At 45.2% G+C, this 23,893-nt stretch overlaps 1 protein-coding gene across 1 annotated transcript in view; it reads right to left on the minus strand.

Annotated features, from left to right (window-relative positions):
* Window positions 1–242: 242 nt before the first annotated feature.
* Window positions 243–23,893, minus strand: part of phactr2 (phosphatase and actin regulator 2) — a 25,900-nt gene continuing 2,249 nt past the window's right edge. The window contains exons 2-12 of the mRNA XM_084470918.1: window positions 19,047–19,235; window positions 18,375–18,449; window positions 16,105–16,245; window positions 12,549–13,152; window positions 11,778–11,950; window positions 8,100–8,256; window positions 7,662–7,717; window positions 5,619–5,680; window positions 4,814–4,951; window positions 3,034–3,110; window positions 243–2,714 (exon numbers count right to left, since the gene is read on the minus strand). Coding sequence (XP_084327044.1) covers window positions 2,699–2,714; window positions 3,034–3,110; window positions 4,814–4,951; window positions 5,619–5,680; window positions 7,662–7,717; window positions 8,100–8,256; window positions 11,778–11,950; window positions 12,549–13,152; window positions 16,105–16,245; window positions 18,375–18,449; window positions 19,047–19,235 — 1,688 coding nt within the window. The 3' untranslated portion in view covers window positions 243–2,698. The remainder of the gene's footprint in view (window positions 2,715–3,033; window positions 3,111–4,813; window positions 4,952–5,618; window positions 5,681–7,661; window positions 7,718–8,099; window positions 8,257–11,777; window positions 11,951–12,548; window positions 13,153–16,104; window positions 16,246–18,374; window positions 18,450–19,046; window positions 19,236–23,893) is intronic.

The raw sequence follows: 23,893 nt of genomic DNA on the forward strand, positions 1-23,893 counted from the left end.
AAGGTTGCAAGTTTGATCCCCGGCTTCTCCTAGCTGAGAACCAAGGTTTGAATCAAGACATACATTCCCTAACACCAATCTTTTAAGACTAGTCGATCTACATAAGCATTTAATGGGAAGTAGCTATTGCTTTGAGTAGTAATGGACCCATTACATTAGGGCGTAAATAAGCATTATCCTATAGATGGACCGTTTTATACAGTGATATTTAAACAGGGAATTTACTTGTCCTTTTATTTTGTAACACTGATGTTTCCTGGGTGGAAAGTCAAAGGGTTGGAGTTTGGGACACATAGGCAATGTATTGTAATTGCAATATAGTGTAGTAATAATAATAGTAGGCCTTTACATGAACAGGTTCAAAGGCACAAATGAGAGAGATTAAATGAAGATGCTTCGTAAGTCTGCCAGCGAAGTAGGATGTATCGCTAATCATCAGGAACAGCACATCCATAAATGTCCGCCCCCATAAGAGTTTCCCAGAGGAGACTTCAGCTCACTCTTTAATGTATGCATAAAACATGACCTCACCAGTTTGGAAGGCCATATCATTCTGAACGGAAAATAAGGTAAAACATTTTTCCCCAAGACGTGCCAAGAGGAAGACTTGGCTTTATTGGTGTCCGATGGAGTGGAGGTGGTGTCCAGTAAACTGGCAGTCCACTACACAACAGTAGAATGTCCATTTACAGGCGTGGCCCGTGTTTAGACCACGTAACGTTTTGGCAAAGGCATTACAATGTATGCATATACAGCAAAACTCCCTGATCTGATCCGAACAGCCAATGAGCTGCACACTAGACCATATTTGGGAAATGAAAACAATTAAAAGCAATCATATCTTATAGCATTCATAAAGCGACAATATATGCTATAATTATAGTACACTTCATTACTCATGTATGCACATGCTTGATATACATTCTGTACAAAATAATCAAATGATGAACATGTTTTGCATTTGAATACTGTTGGTGCTTCTTCCCGGCTGTTGTACGTTGATACAACCCCCTGGGATTATATAAGTGTATAGAGTGAACATGTCTATAGAGTGTCTATCTGAAAGAGACCTGAAGAGAATACAGCTCAACCCCATCCATACGGCTCAGCTAAAATCCGCTCTTACATAGGAGACATAGGAGACATAGGGGAAACAACACATATCAATGATCATGATTAAATATGTTAATATTATGGACACGTATTAACCAGAAAGCAGAAAAGGCTGGGGAGAGTGGAGCTTATTGTCCTCATACTCCTACATATTCAACTCCTTTACCTTTCACAACGCCTGACCTTTCACCTCTCCCTTTTCTATTTGAAAAATCAAAATCCTTACAAGGTTTTCCCCCCATATTGGCCTGTGTTAACTGAAACTAGCGTTCTCATTTTGACTGCCCAATTTAACACCTATTTAAGGCAATGTGTGCACAATGTCACTTATGGGGGGGAATGACAGTATAAACATGGAGGAGCGTAGGAGCTACAGCACTCACGACAGACATGGTCATCTTCCCTCGTCCTGCATCTTACTCTTTCAACATCGTAACATGAAGTAGGCCTACTGTTTGACTGTTGGACTGCCTTGGATGCAGTTCACACGTTTACGACGCCTGCCAGGGGTCATTTTACATTTATGATCCACAGACCCGTGTGGAGCTTAACTCCGTGATGGCAGAGGGTTCATTTAACGCACCGTTTGACACAGCTTTAAATCACTGTGGATTAAAAGGCAAATAGATTTAAAATTGGTAAAGGAAATCTCTTGGTGGGCACTCTAAACTTTAATGAGTGGATGTTGGACCCGATTTGTCGGGCTAACGGCACTAGAGTTGCGCCCTTGGCAGCGGACTTTGCAAAGATAGGATTTAATAATAAATTAAAAAAGTGATTACAAGTTGGCTGACGAGCATCGCGTTTTTTATGTCAGCTATTTTATGCCCAACATTTTCACGAGCTCCATCATTTATGTATACTAATGGCTTTAGCTGTAGTACAAGTATAAGTCTGGTGATAATGTATTTTTGGTGATGATTAGGCTACTCAACTACTACTACTACTGCTCTTCTTTCTGCCCAGCCCTCGCCTTTTCTGGTGTACACACTGCGCCCTCTAGTGGTGATGCATGTTTTTGAAGCGGGTCGTCCTCATTGGGACGACCACATGACCACACTCAATTTAGTCAGGCACCTATGAGCACAGACAAAGTGTCTCTTCTCCTCTCGGCCACTTAGATAAGACGAGGCAGCAGCACATGACAATCAGCCACCCCATGTCCTGCCCGGGCTGTTACGACACACGCTACAATAGATTTCTCTGTGTTTTTAAGATAGCTACGTGAAAGCACAACCGTATACATTGCATCTTCTCCTTCATCCTCTGTTGTACAAGGCTTTGACGGTAATTTGGCAAAAGTAAAACGTAACACCTTGAGTAAAAAAAATTAAAGAAAATACCCAAATGTAACTCTCAAATAAATAAAACTGCGCCCTTCTACCGACTCCAACTCTCATCGTAGGGAAATGTGTAAATCTGTTGCTGTGTTTCGATCGCACAGCACATCCAGGCCTTATTCACCATCGGTATATATGTTCTCTTTAACCGTAGATGCGCAGAAAAACAATGAAAAGCAGATGGGAGTGAGGGACGGAGGCCGGGACATCAGCTGGGAGGAACCCACACAGGGCAGGGCGGGTGGTCAGGGTCGATGGAACCTGGAATGGAGGACAGGTTAGTGTGTGTATAGAGGTCTCTCTCCATAGAAGGCTTTAGATAGACAGATATGGGAAACGTAGACATGAATAAATCTGGTTGTCTTTGTCTTCTAAGTACTGGTGTAGTGGGACATTCACTTAATCAGGGCTCAATGGTTTAATTCTGTGTTAGTGGAGACAGCAGGGCTACACTTAAGGGAGGATCGATAGCAGAGGAGTCAATTGGTTGGACTGAATTCAAGTCCTGTTTTTCTCTCTGTTGGTGCGGAACCAACAACCAGCGGGTGAACCAATCAGTGCCATGGATGAGGCGACCCACCTGGTGAAATGTTTGCTCTCCTCGTGGACCTCCATCTCACGACTCTTGAACTCGTTCAGCTCCTTCCGGATAGCAGCCTGAGGAGCAGAGACAGAGACACACACACACGAAAACCACAAACGCAATCAATTTCACACACACATGAAAAACAACGCAAACACGCACACAGACACAATTTTAAAAAACGGAATCTTTATAAATATATATATATATTATTGAGTGAATCGGGTGATATTAACTTCCCTCAGTCCTAGTCATTAATTTGAGTAAAATCGTAGGGGATTACATGCGCGATTCCCAAAGTGGCCAACAGGGGGTATCTTTGAGGCAGAATGCGTGACGAACATAATGTTCCACAGCTGTTTGGAACATTATGCTGTTCCCTGGCCTTCAAGCCCTGACCAATCATCACCCTGTGTTGTGTCCTCAAAAGACGGGGGACATATTTCTATGAGGTCATTGTCTTTTGTTTGTTTTCCTTCTTTAAATGTAAACTGAAATATAAGAAGGAATCGTCTTGAATGAATCCTCTTGTTGGTGTTTTCGTGCCTCAGGTACAAAAGATCAGTGTTTGTTTGTTTATGCAACTGTTTGTTGCCATGCATGGTTAAATAATACATGGGGAGAATTCTCATCCTTACACAATTTCCAAATAGACTGCAATTGGTTTTGCATGCCATCTATTATTAATAGCAAAAATACTTTGGTTTTGTAGTATTGGTGAAAGGCAATTGTGCTGTGCGTGCATCTACTATGCATTTTTAAGTGTTAATAAATAAAACATAATGCAATATATATATATATATATATATATATATATATATATATATATATATATGTTTGTAAGTTTGGGGTCACTTAGAAATGTCCTTATTTTTGAAAGATAAGCAGTTTCTTTCAATGAAGATAACATTAATTATTATAATTATAATTAAACAGAAATATAGTCTAGACATTGATAATGTGGTAAATGACTATAATGACTAATATCTGCATAGGTGTACAGAGGCCCATTTCCAGCCACCATCACTCCTGTGTTTTAATGGTTCATTGTTTAGCTAATCGTGTTAAAGGCTAATTGAAGATTAGCAAACCATTGTGCAATTATGTTAACACAGCTGTAAACTGTTGAATAAAAGTGTGAGTTTTCATGGAAAACATAAAATTCTCAGGGTGACCCCAAACTTTTGAACGGTAGTGTATATATACATATGCACGGCAATATATGCAATCATTTGCCTTAATGTTGTTGTTTTGGGTTCAGCCTTGAGACTGAACTGCAAGCAGAGTGTTCTTTGTTATTTTCACTGTGCTCTTGCATCCTTCAGTGAGTTCCAAGCATTCTTGGTAAGAATGACTTTTGTTAGCCTCCCTCTCCATACAATGCAACAACAGAGCCACTCGTTAAAGATGCTGAAGGTATGACTCAAGAGCTACTATTTGAGTGTAATTTTAAATAAATACCATAGCCGCCCGTCACCTATTAGTGAGTGAAATGCCCTGTGAGAATATCTATAGTTTCCAGTGGACTGCCCCTGCCTCTGTATAAGCCCATTTAGGCTTTAGACCGTTCCTAGCGCCTTTCCGACCAATCGGGGGCATCTCTACCCCGATGAGATGGGGGAATCCATCTTGAGGGGGGCGTCGGCTTGTTTTATTCAAAACCTTCTTTCGCTCTTTTCTGCTCTCTTCTGCTCTCCAGCCTTATGACTCTTATCTTCTGCCACTTTAACGGTACTGTGGTGCTTTCTTGTGCTTCAGGCGGGGGGGGGTGGGGTACCTTATCAGCGGGCGTGAGCCTGGTCCAGGGTTTGTCGGCTCGCCGGTCGTAGTCCTTGGCGTCGGTCACCTCCACGTACTCGTTGAAGCACAGGATCCGTCTCTCCACCAGCTCCGCCACAGTAGGCCTCACGCTCAGCTACACAACGCAGAGAGAGAGAAACACGAGTCAGGTACAGCAGGATGGGTCGGCAAAGGAACGCCCAGCGTAGCTAATCTCCAACATGATGTTGACGGACCGATCTGTTAAAAATGTGCGGTAGGCCTAGCTTTATGGAGTTAAAAATGTGCAGTAGGCCTAGCTTTATGGAGTTAAAAATGTGCGGTAGGCCTACCTTTCTGGAGTCTAAAATGTGCAGTAGGCCTACCTTTCTGGAGTCTAAAATGTGTGGTAGGCCTGCCTTTCTGGAGAGTCTAAAATGTGCAGTAGGCCTACCTTTCTGGAGTCTAAAATGTGCGGTAGGCCTACCTTTCTGGAGTCTAAAATGTGCGGTAGGCCTACCTTTCTGGAGTCTAAAATGTGCGGTAGACCTACCTTTCTGGAGAGTCTAAAATGTGCAGTAGGCCTACCTTTCTGGAGAGTCTAACTGTGTGGTAGGCCTACCTTTCTGGAGTCTAAAATGTGCAGTAGGCCTACCTTTCTGGAGAGTCTAAAATGTGCAGTAGGCCTACCTTTCTGGAGAGTCTAACTGTGGTAGGCCTACCTTTCTGGAGAGTCTAACTGTGTGGTAGACCTACCTTTCTGGAGAGTCTAACTGTGTGGTAGGCCTACCTTTCTGGAGAGTCTAACTGTGTGGTAGGCCTACCTTTCTGGAGAGTCTTCTTTTGATTTCCTGCTTTGCCTCCTGCTCCTCTGATAGGTTCTTTTCTGCTTGCAGAGATAAGTCATGAATCATTAATAACAATAATAACATAGTAATAGCAATCTGTATTTACTGCAATTTCTTCAGAAAAACATACATTATGCATATACATTAGTTGCAAAATTTGGTATATACTAATATAATAATGTATTTTTGAACGTAATTCATGGTAATTATGTAAATATATATATATATATATATATATATATATATATATATATATATATATAATAATATTCAGGTTGTTTTCATGGTTGGGATCTTATCATAAAATGAGTGTGACTAATCAAAATACTTCCTTGTTTGCGTTTTTTAAACAGAGGGGTGTGTGTGTGTGTGTGTGTGTGTGTGTGTGTGTGTGTGTGTGTGTGTGTGTGTGTGTGTGTGTGTGTGTGTGTGTGTGAGACCCTGACCTGATCCAGACTGACCTTTATACGTCCCACAGAGACTGACCAATAAGACATCTGGGTTTCTAATGTAAACAACTCGCTTCCATTTCCCATAACATGCGTGTACTGATGTTTCGATTTTTTCAAATATAATATTCGTGCTGCGTATTTTCAGAAAGTCTATATACATTTGGGAGTTAAAAATAACACTGTATTTACAGATGCACTGTTGCAGGTGCCATCGTCCTTACTAAACTAAAACTAAAAGGCAAATCTATTTGCTTGTATAAGATTTCCCTTGACTGCTACCTAACTGACTCAGCAATACTACAGCATCCTGCTGTAGAATTGGTTCATCTAAACAAATGAGTCCCATGACAAGAAGATATGTGTTTTCTTTGAGATTGTCATCATGAGTACTTCCTGTAGTTCACCCCTTGAAAACGTTCACTTAAAAATGATGAGGCATTACATTACATGATGAGGCTTTCTATGTTTTTATAGTTTAAACCAAATTAACAGCACAGTTACTGCCATCGATAGGCTTCTAACACATGGTGGCTTTTATGTGTCTGTATGTCTTCTACTTTTCATATTTTGAATGAAACAATGCAGGTCAAGAAGTCTCCTCGTCAGTGTTTTATTATGGCTACATTAAAAAGGTCTGAGAATAAGATGCCTATACATGAATAACAACGTTCTCTTTTAACGCTGCAAACCTAGACAGCGCTTGCATTCATCTCCACTCCGCCGCATCTCTTCCATTAGCCCCCGCTTAAGAAAGGGGCTTAACGACTCCTCAATTTGTTCAACTTTCCCTCGAGCCAAACTATCCCTGGCCAATAGCGAAAGCGCTTGTGTGTCGGATCAGGAGAACGATTCCGCCTCGCGGCTCTGACCCAAAACTCAAAGGACTATTCAAGAGTACATGTATAAGAGGAATGTGTGTGCGTGTGTTACATAACAAGGGTCTGCACTTGCTCCGTGGGTGAAATATATCCGTTCCATCTCCACCAAACAGTGCCGTGGGCCTGGATACCGGAGGGGCCCAGGTATGACACAGACGCTGCCGTTTATAAAACACCGTACCGAGGCGTCCGCTGCACTTGCCCGACTGAAATAACCAGTTATTGGATTATTGGATCATCCAAAGCTTTGTAAAGGGTGAGGAATAGAAATGACAAAAACATTTTGTGACCGGAGGAACGGATGGAGTCACATATTTGCCATCTCTAGGACTCAAACGCGACAACCTAAGAGAACTCAGTCGAACTCAGTTGTCATTAAATAAAATGTGTACCGGTATGTTTTTGTTTGTTTAGTTAAAAACAGCTGAATAAAACACTAATTAGGAGACTTCTTTACCTGCATTGTGTCATTCATTTAGAATAGCGTAACAATACTAATCTGTTCCATTCCTGTTGTTGTTGACCGTTTAGCAGGCACTTAACCCTTTCTCCAGAGTTACTTGAATGAATTAAGATAAATATAATTAAGAGGCATCGTATAATTAGGGGTCAGGCATCGTGCTCAATGTGTAATGGTAGGCGCGTGTGTGTGCGTGTGCGTGTGCGTGTGTGTGTGTGTCTTTCTTTACGTTTCAGGATGTTCCTCTGCTCCAGCTCCTCTGTACTGGGCCTCTGACTCAAGCGCCTGTGGCAAACATTCATTTTAGAATTACAAAATAGCAACAACGTTGTTACAAAAAACTGTATTTGCTCTTAATGCTATTGATTAATTGCCATTATCTTAGCCTCCATTCAATATTAACCTCCATCTTTGTTCCAATAATTGGCCAATAATCGGATGCATACTAATCATTTGCATGCACTGTCTGGTCACCACAGCTGAAGGGTAAATATCAAGCAGTTATGCAGCAACTGTGTTTTGTATTAGCCTCAATATTTCATATTTGGCGTCTAAATTAGTAGATGAAGACAGGTACACGTCTGGCCACAGCACGCTGAGAGTGAGAGAGTGTGTGAGTCAGAGTCAGAGTGAGAGTGAGAGTGAGTGTGTGAGTGAGTGTGTGTACCTGACTAGTTTGGAGCCGATCTGCTGGCGCAGCGACATCCTCTCGGCATCTGAGCTGCGCGGCAGGATGTTTTTGTCCTCCAGGTCCCTCTTGGTGGGGCGGTTCCCCAGCTTGATGTTGAGGGTGTCCCGCCGGCGGATCTTACTGGCCAGGGAGCCTGTCAATCAAACACACACAAACAGATACACATAAACATGAACCCCCAGGCTGCATGGGGCCCCGTGAACCGCGACTGGAACTGGAAATCACTCTATGCATTCATCAGGCAATAGACCGCCTTCAACTTTGTGATCCATGCTATGTCCTCTTATGTGTGTGTGTGTGTGTGTGTGTGTGTGTGTGTGTGTGTGTGTGTGTGTGTGCATTAGCAGCACATGAGGACATTTTTTAGCAAGACATTTATAAATTAAAACTGCGCGCAGTGATGAACGGGACCTCGCGCCGGCTTGCAGCCGCCACTACGAGGTCCCGTTCATCACTGCGCGCAGTTTTAAAAAAAAATCGCGCCGGCTTGCGGCCGCGTCACGTGCCGTCGTAACATGTGTGCTGGCAAGATGTGCACATGTTAGGACCGCACGTGACGCGGCCGCAAGCCGGCACGAGGTCCCGTTCATCACTGCGCGCAGTTTTAAAAAAGCGCAGTTTTAAAAAAAATTCGCAAATTTATGTAATCTGTAGAAGCAGAGGTGCCCTGTGGTGTCCTACTGATTGTTTTGACATTAACATGTAAGACCACATTTAACTGAATTACATGTTGTAACAACTTTAACTAACATTATTAACCCTACATCAATGATCCGATAAATTCCCTAGGAGGAGTTAGTTGAAATACAAGGCGAAAAAGTGAAAGTATTCCATTCAAAATGGCCAACTTTGACAGCACGCCACGGCCATGCCCTTCAATGTACAGTCACAAATAGCACGATTTTGTTTCAGCACCACTTCATGACTGTACTGACCAATTTTGAAGCAGATCCGATAAATTCCCTAGGAGGAGTTAGTTTAATACAAGGCGACGGATTTCAAAAATGGCCAACTTTGACGGCACGCCACGGACACGCCCTTCAACGTACAGTCACAAATAGCACGATTTTGGTTCAGCACCACTTCATGACTGTACTGACCAATTGTGAAGCAGATGCGATAAATTCCCTAGGAGGAGTTCGTTCAAATACAATGCGAAAAAGTGAAATTCCATTCAAAATGGCCAACTTTGACATCACGCCACGGACACGCCCTTCAACGTACAGTCCCAAATAGCATGATTTTGGTTCAGCACCACTTCATGACTGTACTGACCAAATTTGAAGCAGATCCGATAAATTCCCTAGGAGGAGTTAGTTCAAATACAACGCGACGGAATTCAAAAATGGCCAACTTTGACAGCATGCCACGGACACGCCCTTCAACGTACAGTCACAAATAGCACGATTTTGGTTTAGCACCACTTCATGACTGTACTGACCAATTTTGAAGCAAATCCGATAAATTCCCTAGGAGGAGTTCATTCAAATACAAGGCAAAAAAGTGAAAAAAATTCAAAATGGCCGCCAAAAGTGAAAATTAGAAATGCAAATAGCCGACTTCCTGTGGAGTTTGGAGCATGGGTCCAAGAGGCTTTTCTGTAGGTATGGGCACATTGTACGTGAATACTGAGTTTCATACATATTGGTGAAATGTGACGTAGGGGCTGCATTTTAAAGTTCCTGTAGGGGGCGCTACAAAAAATAGAAACACGAATTTTGGTATGTGAGCTATCGGCATCAGTTTACACGTGTCCTGTGAATTTCATATTCATAACTATTACGGTGTCCGCAGAGTGATTTTGAGCCTCTGGCGGCCATGTTGTTTTTTAAATCGACTTAATTTTAATTGAGCAGTTAGAACTTTGGTACCTAACGGCCATTGAGTTGGTCGCGCTCAAATCAAACATTGCGTCTATGAACTGTGGCTATTTTAGTAACAGGCCACGCCCATTTCGAAGCCACGCCCCATTTGAAAAAATGTTGAATTAATCTTGTTCAGAATTTGATTCTGAACAACTTTAGTAGAGAGGTCCAACACCATAGGAGTACAATTAATGTAGATATGTGTAATTTACTATTTTTGGGGTGAAAAACACACCGCTTTTTGAACTCAATGGCTCATGGGTACTTTGAAATTTATCCTACAGACTAATCCTTATGTCAGATTGAAGATAATGGGCCATAGATGATATGTGCCAAAGGATTTATGTCAAAGTCGAAAAACCTGGGATCCTTGGGGAATTTACTGTTTTTAACTAAATTCAAAATGGCGGGAAATCTGGCTACCGGAAGTGCTAAGTTAGTATCTGCAAATTTCTTCATTATGAGGATTTGCATATGTGTGCAAAGTTTCATGAGTTTAGGTCCAACCGGTGACGAGTTATGCTTGTGCAAACGTTGAAATTTTGGCATAGTTGGTATAGCGCCACCTAGGGGCGAATGTGAATTTGAGGGCTAGAATATCAAATTTTTCACCAGTCCCGCAAAATGTGCCAAATAAAAATGAGTTTTCGAATATGTGCAGGGGGGGAAAAATGCAGTCGAAGATGAGGGAAAATAAGAAGAAGAAGAATAATCACGAGGGTTTCAATAGGGTCCTTGCCATGTTTGGCTCGGTCCCTAATAATCGCTTGTCATGCTAAACTCGTGCTAAACGATTGTCGTGCTAAATGTGTGTGTGTGTGTGTGTGTGTGTGTGTGTGTGTGTGTGTGTGTGTGTGTGTGTGTGTGTGTGTGTGTGTGTGTGTGTGTGTGTGTGTGTGTGTGTGTGTGTGCGCAGTAGCAGCACATGGACATTTAGAACTAATCGATTGTCATGCTAAACTTGTGATCATGAAGTGTGTGGAGTAAGACTGCACTGACTGTGAATAGCCCTGCTCCCTTTGAACCATCATAATGCATTTATGCAGTTATGAACGACTGACAGACGTGAAAATAAATTAATACACGGCTCTTCTCAATGCTGTGGAACGCTCCCTTCACTTGCATGGGCCTTCCTGACTTCCGGTGGTGAATTATTTTTTCAATAATGACCGTTGCTAAGCATATAATGACCGCTGTCAAGGAAAGTGGATTTTTTTCACATCTTTCGTATCACTCCGCAAGTAGTCCGGTAACTTATCAACCCCAGCGGATTCGGTTGCTAAGCGACGCCAACGTCTTTGGAGGACTATTCCTCTGCTGATCAACACTACGAATGCTGGTAACAAATAAATTGTAAAAAGACACACCGTGTGAAGTTATTTTTTCGTTTTGGCAAGTAGCCGTGTAATAAGCGGGACGATGTCTCGAACGTCGCCGGTCATTATCGGGAATTAAGCCCCGACAGGGCGAAGCGGACACCGCCACGAAGCGGACACCGCCACGAAGCGGACGTGTTTTGCTTCGCCCTGAAGGGGCTTATTTGCGATAATGACCGGCGACGTTCTATACATTATCCCTTACTTAACGCCTTTATCCCTTACAGTTATTTTCTAAAAACAAGCCCATATTTGCAGCTAGCTAGTGAGTATTTAAATAGACGTAGCGGGTTTTTAGATGGAAGACGGATAAATAATCGATCCATGTCTGTGGTTTGTATCACCGGCGTTTTTTTAAAATGTCGAGGCAGAGCGCGTGCATGCATTTAAAAAAAAAAAAAACCACGACGTACTGTTTGTGTACTCGTCGTCCTCGTCGTCTTCCTCCTCCTCGTCGAGCCACAGGATTGGTCCGTCAGAGTCCGAGTCGCTGGTCTGGCTGTCGGCGGGCCTGTCAGGGATGACCGTCACCTCTGGGCTCTCCACGTTGACGCTCAGGGCCTGCGGCTCGTCGCACGCCGCTGACCTGCAGCGGGGGCCGGTCGGGGACGGGTCGGCATTAGCATTAGCATTAGCATTAGCATTAGCATTAGCATTAGCACTATGGCCAATGTTTTTTATTACGGTGCTGAGAGACAATTCGATGGTCAATCTGCTACTCGCCGTAGCTTTTGACTACTTCAAGTTTTAATTTAGCTTAGATCTGCTGTCCGTCTGCTAATCTAAATATCTCTTTCAGATTATTCATGATCACAATAATGTATGAAACAGAAAGTGTATGCATGCACTGCCGCTCCTACCCTTCTACCTGAGCTGTAGGAAGGAAAGCAATGCATTATAACTTAATATAATACGTTACACATTTCTTTAAACTCTTCAAACACAGGAACACATGAACCATAATCTATCGAGTGCCTAACTCGATAGATTAGTTTATGCGTTTCTTTTGTATGAAGAGTTTTAAGATTTAGGCACATTCACACTTGCTGGATGGTTTGAGTTTCTTAGGTTCACTTGTACGCCTACTGTTCCTCTGGCCTCACCCTGAATCCTCCAGGAGCAGAACAAGTGAAACCCTTTACAGTTTAAACCCTGAGCTGAATCCACGCCGACCCTCCCCTTACCTCGGGCCCTTCTGCACGGGAGAGTCTGCCGCGGCGGGCTCCACCTCTCCTCCCTCAGCCTCGCCCCCTCCTCCTCCTCCTCCTCCTCCTCCTCCTCCGGCCCCGCCCTCTGCTTCCTCTTCCTGTGCGGACCCCGCCGGGTCCCGCCCCGCCGTGAACGCCGTCTCCTCCGTGGCCGAGTTGACGCGAGGGGTCCCGTTAGCGCGCTCCGCGGCGCCGGCGCCCGTCCCCTCGCCCGTCGCGGCCCGCGGCCCCGGGGTGGCGGCGCCGGCTTTGGGGGTTTTGCCTTTAGTCTTTAGGGGGGCCTGGTCGGAGTCGGGGTCCGCGTCGCCCCGCCTCCGCTCCGCCCGCGGGAGGGTGGAGGGTTTGGAGGAGGCGGCGCCGCCCTGGAGCTCCCCGGGGAGGAGAGCAGTCTCTGGGGAGGCCCTGGGGGGTAGCGTGGAGGTCTTCTTCCGCTGGTTGGTCCTGGCGGTCCCCGCCCCCCCGGCGCTTTGGGTCCCTGCCCCTCCTCCCCCATCCTTGGCGGCCCGGGAGCGAGGCGTGGACGACGGGGCGGGCGTCGTCTTGGTAACGCCTCCGGTCTTCTTCGGGTGGGAGGGTTTGGCTGAAAGAGAGGCAGAGCGTTTTCTTGGAATGGGCTTCTAGAAGTATGAAGTATGGATTTCCTGCCTTGCTTCTACATTGTCGCGGGACATGAGGAATTAATTACCGCAAACTTAGCGTGCACTAAATAAGCTGCGGTTTGGACAACTCTCGGACTAAAGCCGGATCAATCCAGTTGACTTTTAGTAGGCCCACTGGTGTTACTAAGATGCATCCTCTTTGCTCGTTATAAGGTCATTTCACTCATAACAGTGACTCGACTAATCACAACTGTGAGCCATTATGATTACGGGCCAAACCACACCATATCACACGGACCGTGATTCAGGCCATTAAGTTTTGCGCAATCCCCGACCGAAAGACATGATGAGGAACGTTGAGGACGAGTTCCCCTCGTCCCACTCTGTCCACAGTTTCACTACCCTCCATAAACCACAAACCATGTCAACAACAACTGGGCGTGTATTCGTCCAGAGTACCTCCCATCCACGACATGGCGTGCACACCCCTGCCCAAGGACAACGGCCACCTGTTCATGCACAGATGCTGAACATGCGTGTCACGTTAATACATGCTGCTATTAACGTTGGATTACGCAAGCGTCGTCAACAAAAAACAGGAAATTACCAAATGAACAAGGAACCTCCGGCGCAGATAGAGGAAGTGTTTTTAACAGGGATAATAACAGATAAGTGTTGACAGCGTCGAGGAAGGTTCATGCAATCAGGCAGACAGAAAGGCAGAGCCGGGCCGACAGAGGGACCAGAGGAGGGCTCGGTGATGGCTCAAGGGTGGAACTGGGGTGGGGGGGGGGTTGAACTCCAAGGGGGTCCCTACTTACCCGGACCGCGGACAGTGTTAGCGTTTCGAGGGTTAGGCTTCGCTGCGGTGGCCGGTCCAGACTTGCCGGTCGCGACGTTGGTCGACCTTTTAAGGCCAGAGGCACCAGCCCTGTGCCGGCTCGGGCCCGCGGGGCCACTCACTGCTTTGGTAGTGGCGGGCGCGGCGGCACTAGGCTGCTTTTTACTAGGAGCAACCTCTCGCGGTTTCACTACTTTTCCCGCGGGAAGGCTTTTAGTGTTGCGCCTCTCTGAGCAGCAGGAGAAGGAGAAGGAGGAAGAAATGACAAGAGTTTGTTCCGTGAGTTTTGGGGGGGGGGGGGGGTGCATGTGGGGGATGTGCGGACATCGCTGGAGAGAAGATGGAAAGCTTTGAGTGTTAGAATAAGCCATATGGGGAACAGACAATGTTAGCGTGATGTAGAAGAGTCTTTGGGGGACTCCAGACCCTCGTCACTCCCGCTTTGGAATCGCGTGCTATTCCGCAATCCGTACACCACAGAGCCAAATCAAACACGAGCCGGCCGCGCCGTGTCCGCGTTTGAAACCTTCGTCTCTAGGTGGCTCATCGATGGAAATACAAACAACGCGAGAAAATAGATCTTCTAATGGGCGTGGGTCGATGGTAACGGGGTTCAGATGGGAAGAGAACAACACTCTGACAGGGCCGGGCCGAGTAAGGCATTTACTGCCGTCCTATTTTTGCACACTGTTGGCCCTTTTTGTCATAGGGGTAAAGGATAGGAATAAGGTTAGTATCTCTGTGTCCCCCGCGGTGGCCCTAGTCTCACTGTTGAGAATTGTAGTCATAGTAGTTGGAATACCTTACCAGAAAATTACAGCTTTGACTTCAGATTTGAAGTTAAAAATGAAATACTAAATTCAAAAAGTATTCTTGTACTGTAATTGTACTATACGATACATGTGTCTCTCTCTAATTTTGGTGAAGGGATTGTATTTTGGTAAATTAATCTTCATGTTATGTGTGGCTATTGCTGTGCTCAAGTTCAAAGCAGCACTGTTTGACAGATTATTGTGTCTTACATCTTGCTGTTGTTGATAAGGCGAGTATACAAAGTGACATTGCTAGCTTGGTATGCATTTTCTGTATTTACTTACATTGCTAGTGTATGCAAACCTTAAAGGAGATGTCCACTTTGTTTGTTGACTTTAGTACTAGTTCATCATTATTTATAGTACTCAAGTAGATTTGTATTACCTAACCATTTACTGCCTGAGTACATAATGGCAAATGTTAAACAATCTCTAGGGGCATTAAAACTGTCTGGAACTTACATATGGCCCCTGTATGTGCCCGGTCTCCATGACAACGTTGCTATTTTATTGAGACCAATGTTTCTCTTTTCGGCAATAACAACTCGGCTACACCATGGCAGCTCACCCTACAACACAGTTCACAGAACTGTGCACAGGCATAATAACCACCATAATATCTGTCTATTGCTTTCTTATTATACTGGATCCAACCACAAAAGCAGTCGTCGGGGGGTTTAACATCCGTCCTGATAGTTCTCATACTCCAGTATTGCGTTATGACCGAGACGCCTGGCCCTCGCCATCTGGAGCAGGCCAGATGGAGACACGGGTGAAAAGCAGAGAAAGTGCAGCAAAGCTTCACTCATATGGTTGAAAATCCGGTCTGTAAATCTCCCTAATCGCACCCAGAACGACAGGATCAAAGAAACGCAACAAAACATAACAAAAAAACAACAACAACTTTGAAACACTTCAGAACTAGATTGTTTTCTCGACACGCCCCACTCCATTCCTCTGGATCATTTCCACAACACTCACACTAACACCAGGTTCCGATAGCGTTTAAAGGCTTTCGTACACAATAGCCCTTCGTCTCGTCTTGCAGTACAAGTCCATAACGCGACGCTAAAGCGAGCTTATCGCCAGCAGCGGCATACCACCAGCTCAGCGCGTCCAATAGGAAGCTGTTCCTGCGTGAAGCAAACAAACAAACATCCCTTAGCCCTCCCCGAGACGTTCCTAGGCCCCCCCGATTTGGTTAAGTGGGTTAAGCGATTATCGGAACAAAAAGGCTCAGATGATAAGTGAAGGGCGATTGGTCGAAAACAAAAACCCACCTGCTCCGCCTTCAGGGGCCTCTGGTCCAATGGGCTGGTCCTCGGGCAGCGACGCGGCCGGGGCCTCGATGTCAACGCGCACCTCGTCCGGGGCGGACGTGGCGTGGCCGTTCTGGACCCCGCCGCCGGTCGGGTCCGCTTCTGGGAGGACAGAAGGGCGTACGGATGAATACAGGAGCGGACCGTGGGAGTGGGAGGGTCTGCATGACGCACTCAAATGTACAGTAAAAACATTATACAGTCATTCAAGTCAGACAGTGAATAATTACATGAGGATTTGGTCGTATAATAAAGGGTGGGTTTTTATCGACTTTGATCGTCTCTGTGTCGTCTTAAAAATGAGCACTATTATGTTTTGTTTGAAATACCACAAACGTTCAGCTCACTTTCAGATCAATAGTTTGCGGTGTTGTTTTCTACACATGCAGCTTTATCCAAACCAAAGACGGATTTCAACCAATCGATAACAAGGGTTACATCAAGGACAAAATGAGACATATAACTACGAGACACAGAATCGACGGGGGGGGGGGGGACCGAATAGGATAAACACAAGCGGAGGTTAAACACAGAGAAACAGAAACAAAGAATCAGTCAGGAAGTGTAACAGGGAAATCCCGGTGTTGCGTCAGGATTCATCTCGCCTCACTCAACGACACCCACCTCCAAAACACGCCACATCCTCCCACCGGCTTCAAGATTTGTCAATCACAGCGGTATGAAAGAAGCACGCCCCTGTGACGCGTGTCACCGGAGGCAGTGTGACACATGTCAGCCACGTCTCGGACCTCCTTGGGCCTTTCACAGAAAGCCGGCTAACCTGACGGCTTGAGTAAGCTTTCCGGAGGTACAACCCTGAAGCACAATCCAGTTGGGTAACTCGCGGTGTGTGTGTTCGGAGCCTGTGCCGTGCTCTCTACATGTCAGGTTGTGTTTGCTCTCACACCCGCCCATGCCAAACGTTTGATATTTTTGAAATCTGTACGACACGTTTTCTGCCCAAACATGTTTCTCATCCACGTCAAACAATGTAGCTTAAAAAAAAAACGACTCACACCTCGCAACTCGCAGGTGTTTTGAGTGTTTCACGCTCAACGTTTCACCTGATTTAAAATGGAGACCGCGGGCGTAAACATACACACACACACACACACACACACACGATGAATAAGTATAGTATATAAATAAATAAATATGCCTCAACACTTCCTCCTCATCCTAGAAGAAAACAGCCAAATCTGAGCATTTCACACATCATAACTCATTCAAGCCCCACACTTCCTATTTTCGGGCTGCCAGTAAAGTATGTTGCTCACTGCCTCTCTCACACACTCACACTCACACGATGGCAATGCTCAATATTCCTTACTATACTAAGGAATTTGGTCTCTGCGTTTATCCCATCCGTGAATTAGTGAAACACACAGTGAACACACAGTGAGGTGAAGCACACACACTAACCCGGAGCAGTGAGCCGCTACAGTTACAGCGGCGCTCGGGGAGCAGGGAGGTGTTAGGTGCCTTATTGCTCAAGGGCACTTCAGCCGTGGACGTGGGCATGGGAGAGCAGTAGCTCAACCACTTCCCCCCCGCCCACATTTTTCCTACCGGGTCGGGGATCGAACCGGCAACCCTTCGGTTCAAAGGCCGAAGCCCTAACCAGTAGGCCACAGCTGCCCAATAACGCATTTTTTTTACATTATCTAAGCCCCGGGGGAGGAGCCAGCCAGACCCCACTGGCTCAGCAGGCCTCCTAGCACTGTCCCCGTCTGGCTGAGACGGCCCTGCCCGCTGCAGACTGGCTGACCGTAAGAGAGCTATGCTGTTCCTACTCTGTGGTGACCTGATGAATGATAAGAACACATGACTAGCGTTAGCTTCCCCTTTTACAGGAGAACATGCTGGTTACCATTAGCCACTAGGAACTACTTTCTTTGAAAGTGTAAAGTCGGTTAGTTCTGGCATTGTTTTAACCACGTAACGGCTGGCAGTGATTTCCGTATTCCAACCGCTGTCTATCACGCTACACTGCTCATTAATCAGAGTGTCTGATTCTCCATCGCTCGCCTGAGGCATTAGGGTTAGTGTTTCTCAAACTACATTTTGAGTATTGTTGCGTTTTGAGGTCGTTTGTGTCAGGACAACTAGGACTATGTGTTGGTTCAGTGGACCCCTGGAAGAATACACACAAAGAGAACCAAAGCCAGAACCAGAGAGTGGGCTCAAGCGGGGTCATCAACGAGTGAAGAGGAATCCGTGAGGAGATTCACCTTGGTCTGCGATGAGAACTCCCTTCTTGATCAGCTCCTCTCTGGTCTGTCGGGTGGAGATCTTTCTTTCCAGCACTGGGCGGGAAACAGGGGTTAGGCATACAGTATATTAGTATTGTATTATTGTCCACTGTGCTCGCGGTGGTGTATGTACACAGAGTCCTACTGGCTGTTTTTCCTCTTTGAGCAGAGCAGTCCCAGAAGCAGTCCCACTGCTGCCAGCCTTTGATCAGCCTCGTGAGGCGGTGCATTAAGAGTATTAACCAGGATTAATGGGACACATCGGAACCGTCTGCTGATTGGAGTGCTGTGCTGAACGGAGCATTTAGGACTTTCTCAAGACTTCATCGAGGCCACTTTCATCATCATCATCATCATCATCATCATCCGCATGCCACCCGCTTACGCCTTCTGGCACATTTCTTTTTTTTGGCCCCCTTTCACAGACATTATTCCTCTCCTCCACAGATGCTTCCTCCGACACCACACCCCCCACCTCATCCTCCCTCCCGTCCCTCCCCCCTCCCTCCCTCATGACTAGCTGGGGGGAAGGGAGAGGGAGGGGGTCCACAATGACCAATATGAAAGCACGTCTATCCACAAAACTCAACAAAGTCCATGCTCCCTCTCTACTGTGGTCTTTGTTGAGATGTTGCCCCCCCCCCCGCTAACCTTTGGTGAGGTCCTGGAACTTATCGCTGGTCTTCTTTTTCCTCCACTTCCACGGCTTGAAGAGCTTTCCGATCGACGACAGCTTACCGCGCTGCTGGCGCGACCCAGAGGCATTCTGGGTAGGACTGGCGTTGCTCACGACCACATCGCAGTTGGCCGGCGACAGCGTAGACTTCTCCAGGCCGTCCGCTAGTAAATACAGCAGACACACCGCCAGACGTCAAGAGAGGTCTTGGATGAAAACATAACGATAAACATCAACATGTGGAGGAACACACACGCGCGCGCGCACACACACACACACACACACACACACACACACACACACACACACACACACACACACACACACACACACACACACACACACACACACACACACACACACACACACACACACACACACACACACAGGCCTGTCGTTTTGAGCTGACAACGCAAAATATAAAAGTTGTTGTGAAACAGGATAGAGAGCGGCAAACACTGGACTGAACAGCAGTTTTCAATATCAGCCTCAGAAACATTACACATGTTGGAAGAAGGTAGCCAAAAGGGTTTGGTGTTACCACCATCTGGTGCCTCAATACGAGCCGCCTGACTGAGATTAACCTCTTTCATTTTCACAGTGAAGTCGTTCAGAAAATACTTCATAATATTTGATTAAGTACATAATATTTGATGCCCTGCAAAAATGACCAACCGCTCTCAAAAGCCATGGTAGCATTGGCACGATGGTGAGTACCGCCACTTGTCTCATGGGGGAAAACATGCCAACAGCCTGTGCTACGCCTTTTAATATAGGCCCTGATTAAGGGACTTTAATGATAACACTACGACAAATCAAATCCATTTAAACCAAATCAAAGCAACGAAGCATTCGTCTTTACACAATTGTGTGTGGAGGTCAATGTAAGAAGCAATAAGCGACCGAATGTGTGTGTGTGTGCGTGCGTGCGTGCGTGCGTGCGTGCCCGTGGGCGTGTGTATGTTTTGACTAGATCATGGTCCTTCCTTGACTCCTCCCCTTCCTGTTGGAAAGTTGGGATTCTGGGGACACTCTGGAACACTGACAGCTCCGGTTGTGCGTGGGAGAGAGAGGCCGTGTTGTCTTTGCATGTTATCTTTGTTTAGGAGTTCCCGGGGCTAGGAGTTAAAGACGTGTGCGTTTGCGTGTGTCTACGTATGTTATTAGTCCTTCTGCCAAATTTTAGTTAGTAATTAAGCCAACCTAAATACCCCTCATTTGCACTGGTACTCAGAATAAATGAACGATGGTAGGCTGGGAGAGACAAATGTAGGAGAGGGAGAGGGAGAGAGTGTTTATAGATGCTATGAAGACACTTGTATTGAGGAGGGCTGAGATTCCTGGTTGCTCTAAAAAACGATGTTTGTTTACTAATGGAATGTGTTACAGGCCTGAGTGTAAAGCACGACACAAACACAGTTCAGCCAGTGAAGTGCAAAGTCCGAGCGATACTGGACTTTAGGGGCCGATGCAGATGCTGATATTAGGGAGTAAAGAATGACCAATATCGATATATTGGCCGATATTCAAAATATATATACATATATATATATATGGGGTGTTATTTGATAGATATATTGTGGTAGTCTTGGGGGTGGAGCAGGTCCTCGAGATCTGCTGCTCACCCTCCTGAAATGCTTGGGGCCACATCAACGTAACATTCAAACCCTGAGCTAAAGGACCACATGTAACTGTGTGGTGAGGAGCTACTAACCTTCTCACATGGACCATGATGTACAACTTTAAAGTGTGCTTTAAAGTTGTACATCATGTGCTTATGAAGTGGATATTTCGTCTGTAAATGAAATATCTGACACCATTTGTAAATTGTTCATATCCGCAAACACACACGCCGATACGATACATCTTTGCCAGGCCAATATCGGCCGATAAAATCAGCGACGGATATATATCGGTCGGGCTCCATTATTAGGTCTTCCAGATAATCGTATCTTTCCATTTTTTAATCTTTCAGTTTGAGAAACACAAAACCAGAAGTGAAACTGAAAACACTGGATGTCGATTATTTTTATTTTATTTGCTTTTAATTGGTCAAACGGCACTCAGAAACGTCCCCCTGACGGAGGCTGAGCAGCCAGACCGCTGCAGTGGAGCAGACACCAGCATCAGGTCAATGTGTGTTATCAACCAACTGAGGGAGCAGCACTGGATGTCGGCTCCAGGCCTGCGACCCGTTCACCCCGTAGCCCAGGCTCAGGCAGTAGCTCAGCCCATTCAGCAGACACAGGGCGGGAAGTAGTACACAATGATATAAATGGTTATTATTTATATTTTTTGCAGACAGCTAGACACCTTTAAAAAAAGTAAAGGAAAAAAAACATGTGTTCCTCGCTTATATTTATTAAAAAAAAATTAAACATAAAAGTCAGAAAATAAAAGTCTGAACCAGTAACTGAATAAACATTGAAACATCCACACACAGGTCAGCTGTACAGCCGTCTCAGAGAACGGATGAAAACCACACCGCTCAGGCATTTACACACACCCCCAGCGACACACGCACGTACACGTACACGCACATCGCATGTACGCACGTACTTCCATTTCCTGCCGCTCTGAAAATCAAATCAAAACAATAGGTTCACTTCAGCTGTGCCTTTTGTTCCCCAAACGATGGGAAGAAGAGAAAAAAAAAAAACATAAAGCCCGGAGCAGCAATTATTGTCGCCATTAGCCTCAACTCGCCAACCATTAGTAGGAACCCACTCGGGCCACAATGAGCTGATCTGTTACTGGGAGGGAGGAAGGTGGAGTAATAAAAAGGGCAGGTTTTAGAGGCTATGGCAAGAGCGTACGGCGTAGAAATGTACTTGACACACATCCAGACACACAAACACACCCACAAACTATCATTTTGATCACTACCTTCAGATTGTAAAATATATATTTAACCATGTCAATCCCACACATGCAATGGCATATGATGAACACGTTTCATTGACCCAACCATCCCTCTATAGATCCACCCTTAATCCATCCATCTTTACATTAACATAGACATGTTCATTCACTGGAAGTGTAGACATGTAGATGACTAGATTTACTGGAAGTGTAGACATATAGATTTAAGGGAAGTGTAGACATGTACATTCACTGGAAGTGTTGACATGTAGATTTACTGGAAGCGTAGTCATGTAGATTCATGTCATTAACAGGCAGGGAGGGATAAGGCTTCTTGTTCAAGGATGCCTATTTATGGATTCATGTAAAGACCGCGGTTCTTTTCTTCTACAACTTTGAATCAATTCACAACTTCCTAAAATCAGTATCTATTTTTTTGTGTTTACGTAATCGCAATCAGTTCATACATCTTTTTCAAGAATCAAAACAACATAATTGTACACACTTTACTCTGCTGTTGTTCGTTGTTTATTCCAGAATGTGGTCTCAGGAATCTGAATGGAATCTAAATGTGTGATAGGCTACTGTAGGATTCACAGCCCTTATGCCTCTGGACATGGGGTATCGTACCCGCAGGCCGTTTGTCTCAGGACTCAGGAGTCTGGGAGTCAAACCACTCTCATCAATGCAAACGTCAACATGGTCTCTGTCTCACGTATAACTACGTATTTGGAAGCGTGAGGAGAGCAGAGCAACTGAAATAAAAACACTTTATATCCGCAATACCGCCGTTATTATTCTTTCTATTATGTTTGGTTATAAAGTACAAACGACAACATATACCCTGGCTTGATAAACACCTTACATTTTCCACAGCCTGTGGCTTTATGGGAATTATTCGGACTCCTTAAAGCCTCGCACAACACAACACACTGCTTTCAGGAGTAAACCTACAAATGTTATTTAAGACAGAAATAATCCTGTTTCGACATCAATGCAAGAAGTGTTACCTGTGTTAAGGGAGGGTACCAGAATAAGAGCGCTCACTATGTGCCTCTGAGCACATACAGTTTGTGCGTTTTATAACCCATGACTCACTTAGTGGATGAAGTCATTCTCAACGTGTTAGCCCGGAATTGGAAATAAAACCACCATGGAAATGGATGGCGTTTTACACAAAAACAAGAGTAATGTAACGTTAAACACAACAACACAACATTTGCTAACAGTGTGCTCAAAAACAAAATATATATATATTAAGAAGCAATAATTAATAGGCAATTATCCAGTAATGACAACTTACAGCCTGTCTAGTTTAGAAGCCATACAGAAGAAAGTCTGCTTAACTGTTTTACATTCAACAACAGCACTATCTATAGAATTATAGAGCTAGTTTGTGTCAATAGTCTAACTAGAGCAGGCTGGAAACGCTGAGGCTGATGGTTATTATCGTTTTATTCCCTCAAGTATATGAGTGACGCTGTAGTAAAAACACGACGAGATCCCAGTTGTAGCTCTAACGTCCAAACAACATGAAGAGGAGGAGGAGGAGGCGCGGGGGAAAGGGAGAGGCTTCCTTCCCTTGCCTGGAAGTCACCCAGGGTTTGGGAGAGAGAGAGGGAGAGAGGGAGCAGGAGGGAGAGGGGGAGAGGGAGGGAAGGGGGTTAAACAAAACGACATTCAAATGGAACCGGCATCCAGGAGAAGTGGAGGGCAGAGGGCGATTGAGCTAAAACGACAAGAGAAAAGGGGAGTAGATAAAGAGACAGAAGAGGAGAGGAACAACTAAGAAGGAGAATAGGGGAAACACAGGAAGTGCCCCTTGGACCTTGCCACCCCCCCCCCCCCTTACACACTTATTGTATGTTGTACGTCCTTGCACTTAAAAATAGTACTTAGCATTGTGTAGCGTCTTATCCTAAATATCTTTGTTGTCTACGGGAATGGGTTAACCTAACAA

Source organism: Micromesistius poutassou (genome assembly GCF_964030765.1).
Source record: "Micromesistius poutassou genome assembly, chromosome: 7".
NCBI lineage: Eukaryota > Metazoa > Chordata > Actinopteri > Gadiformes > Gadidae > Micromesistius > Micromesistius poutassou.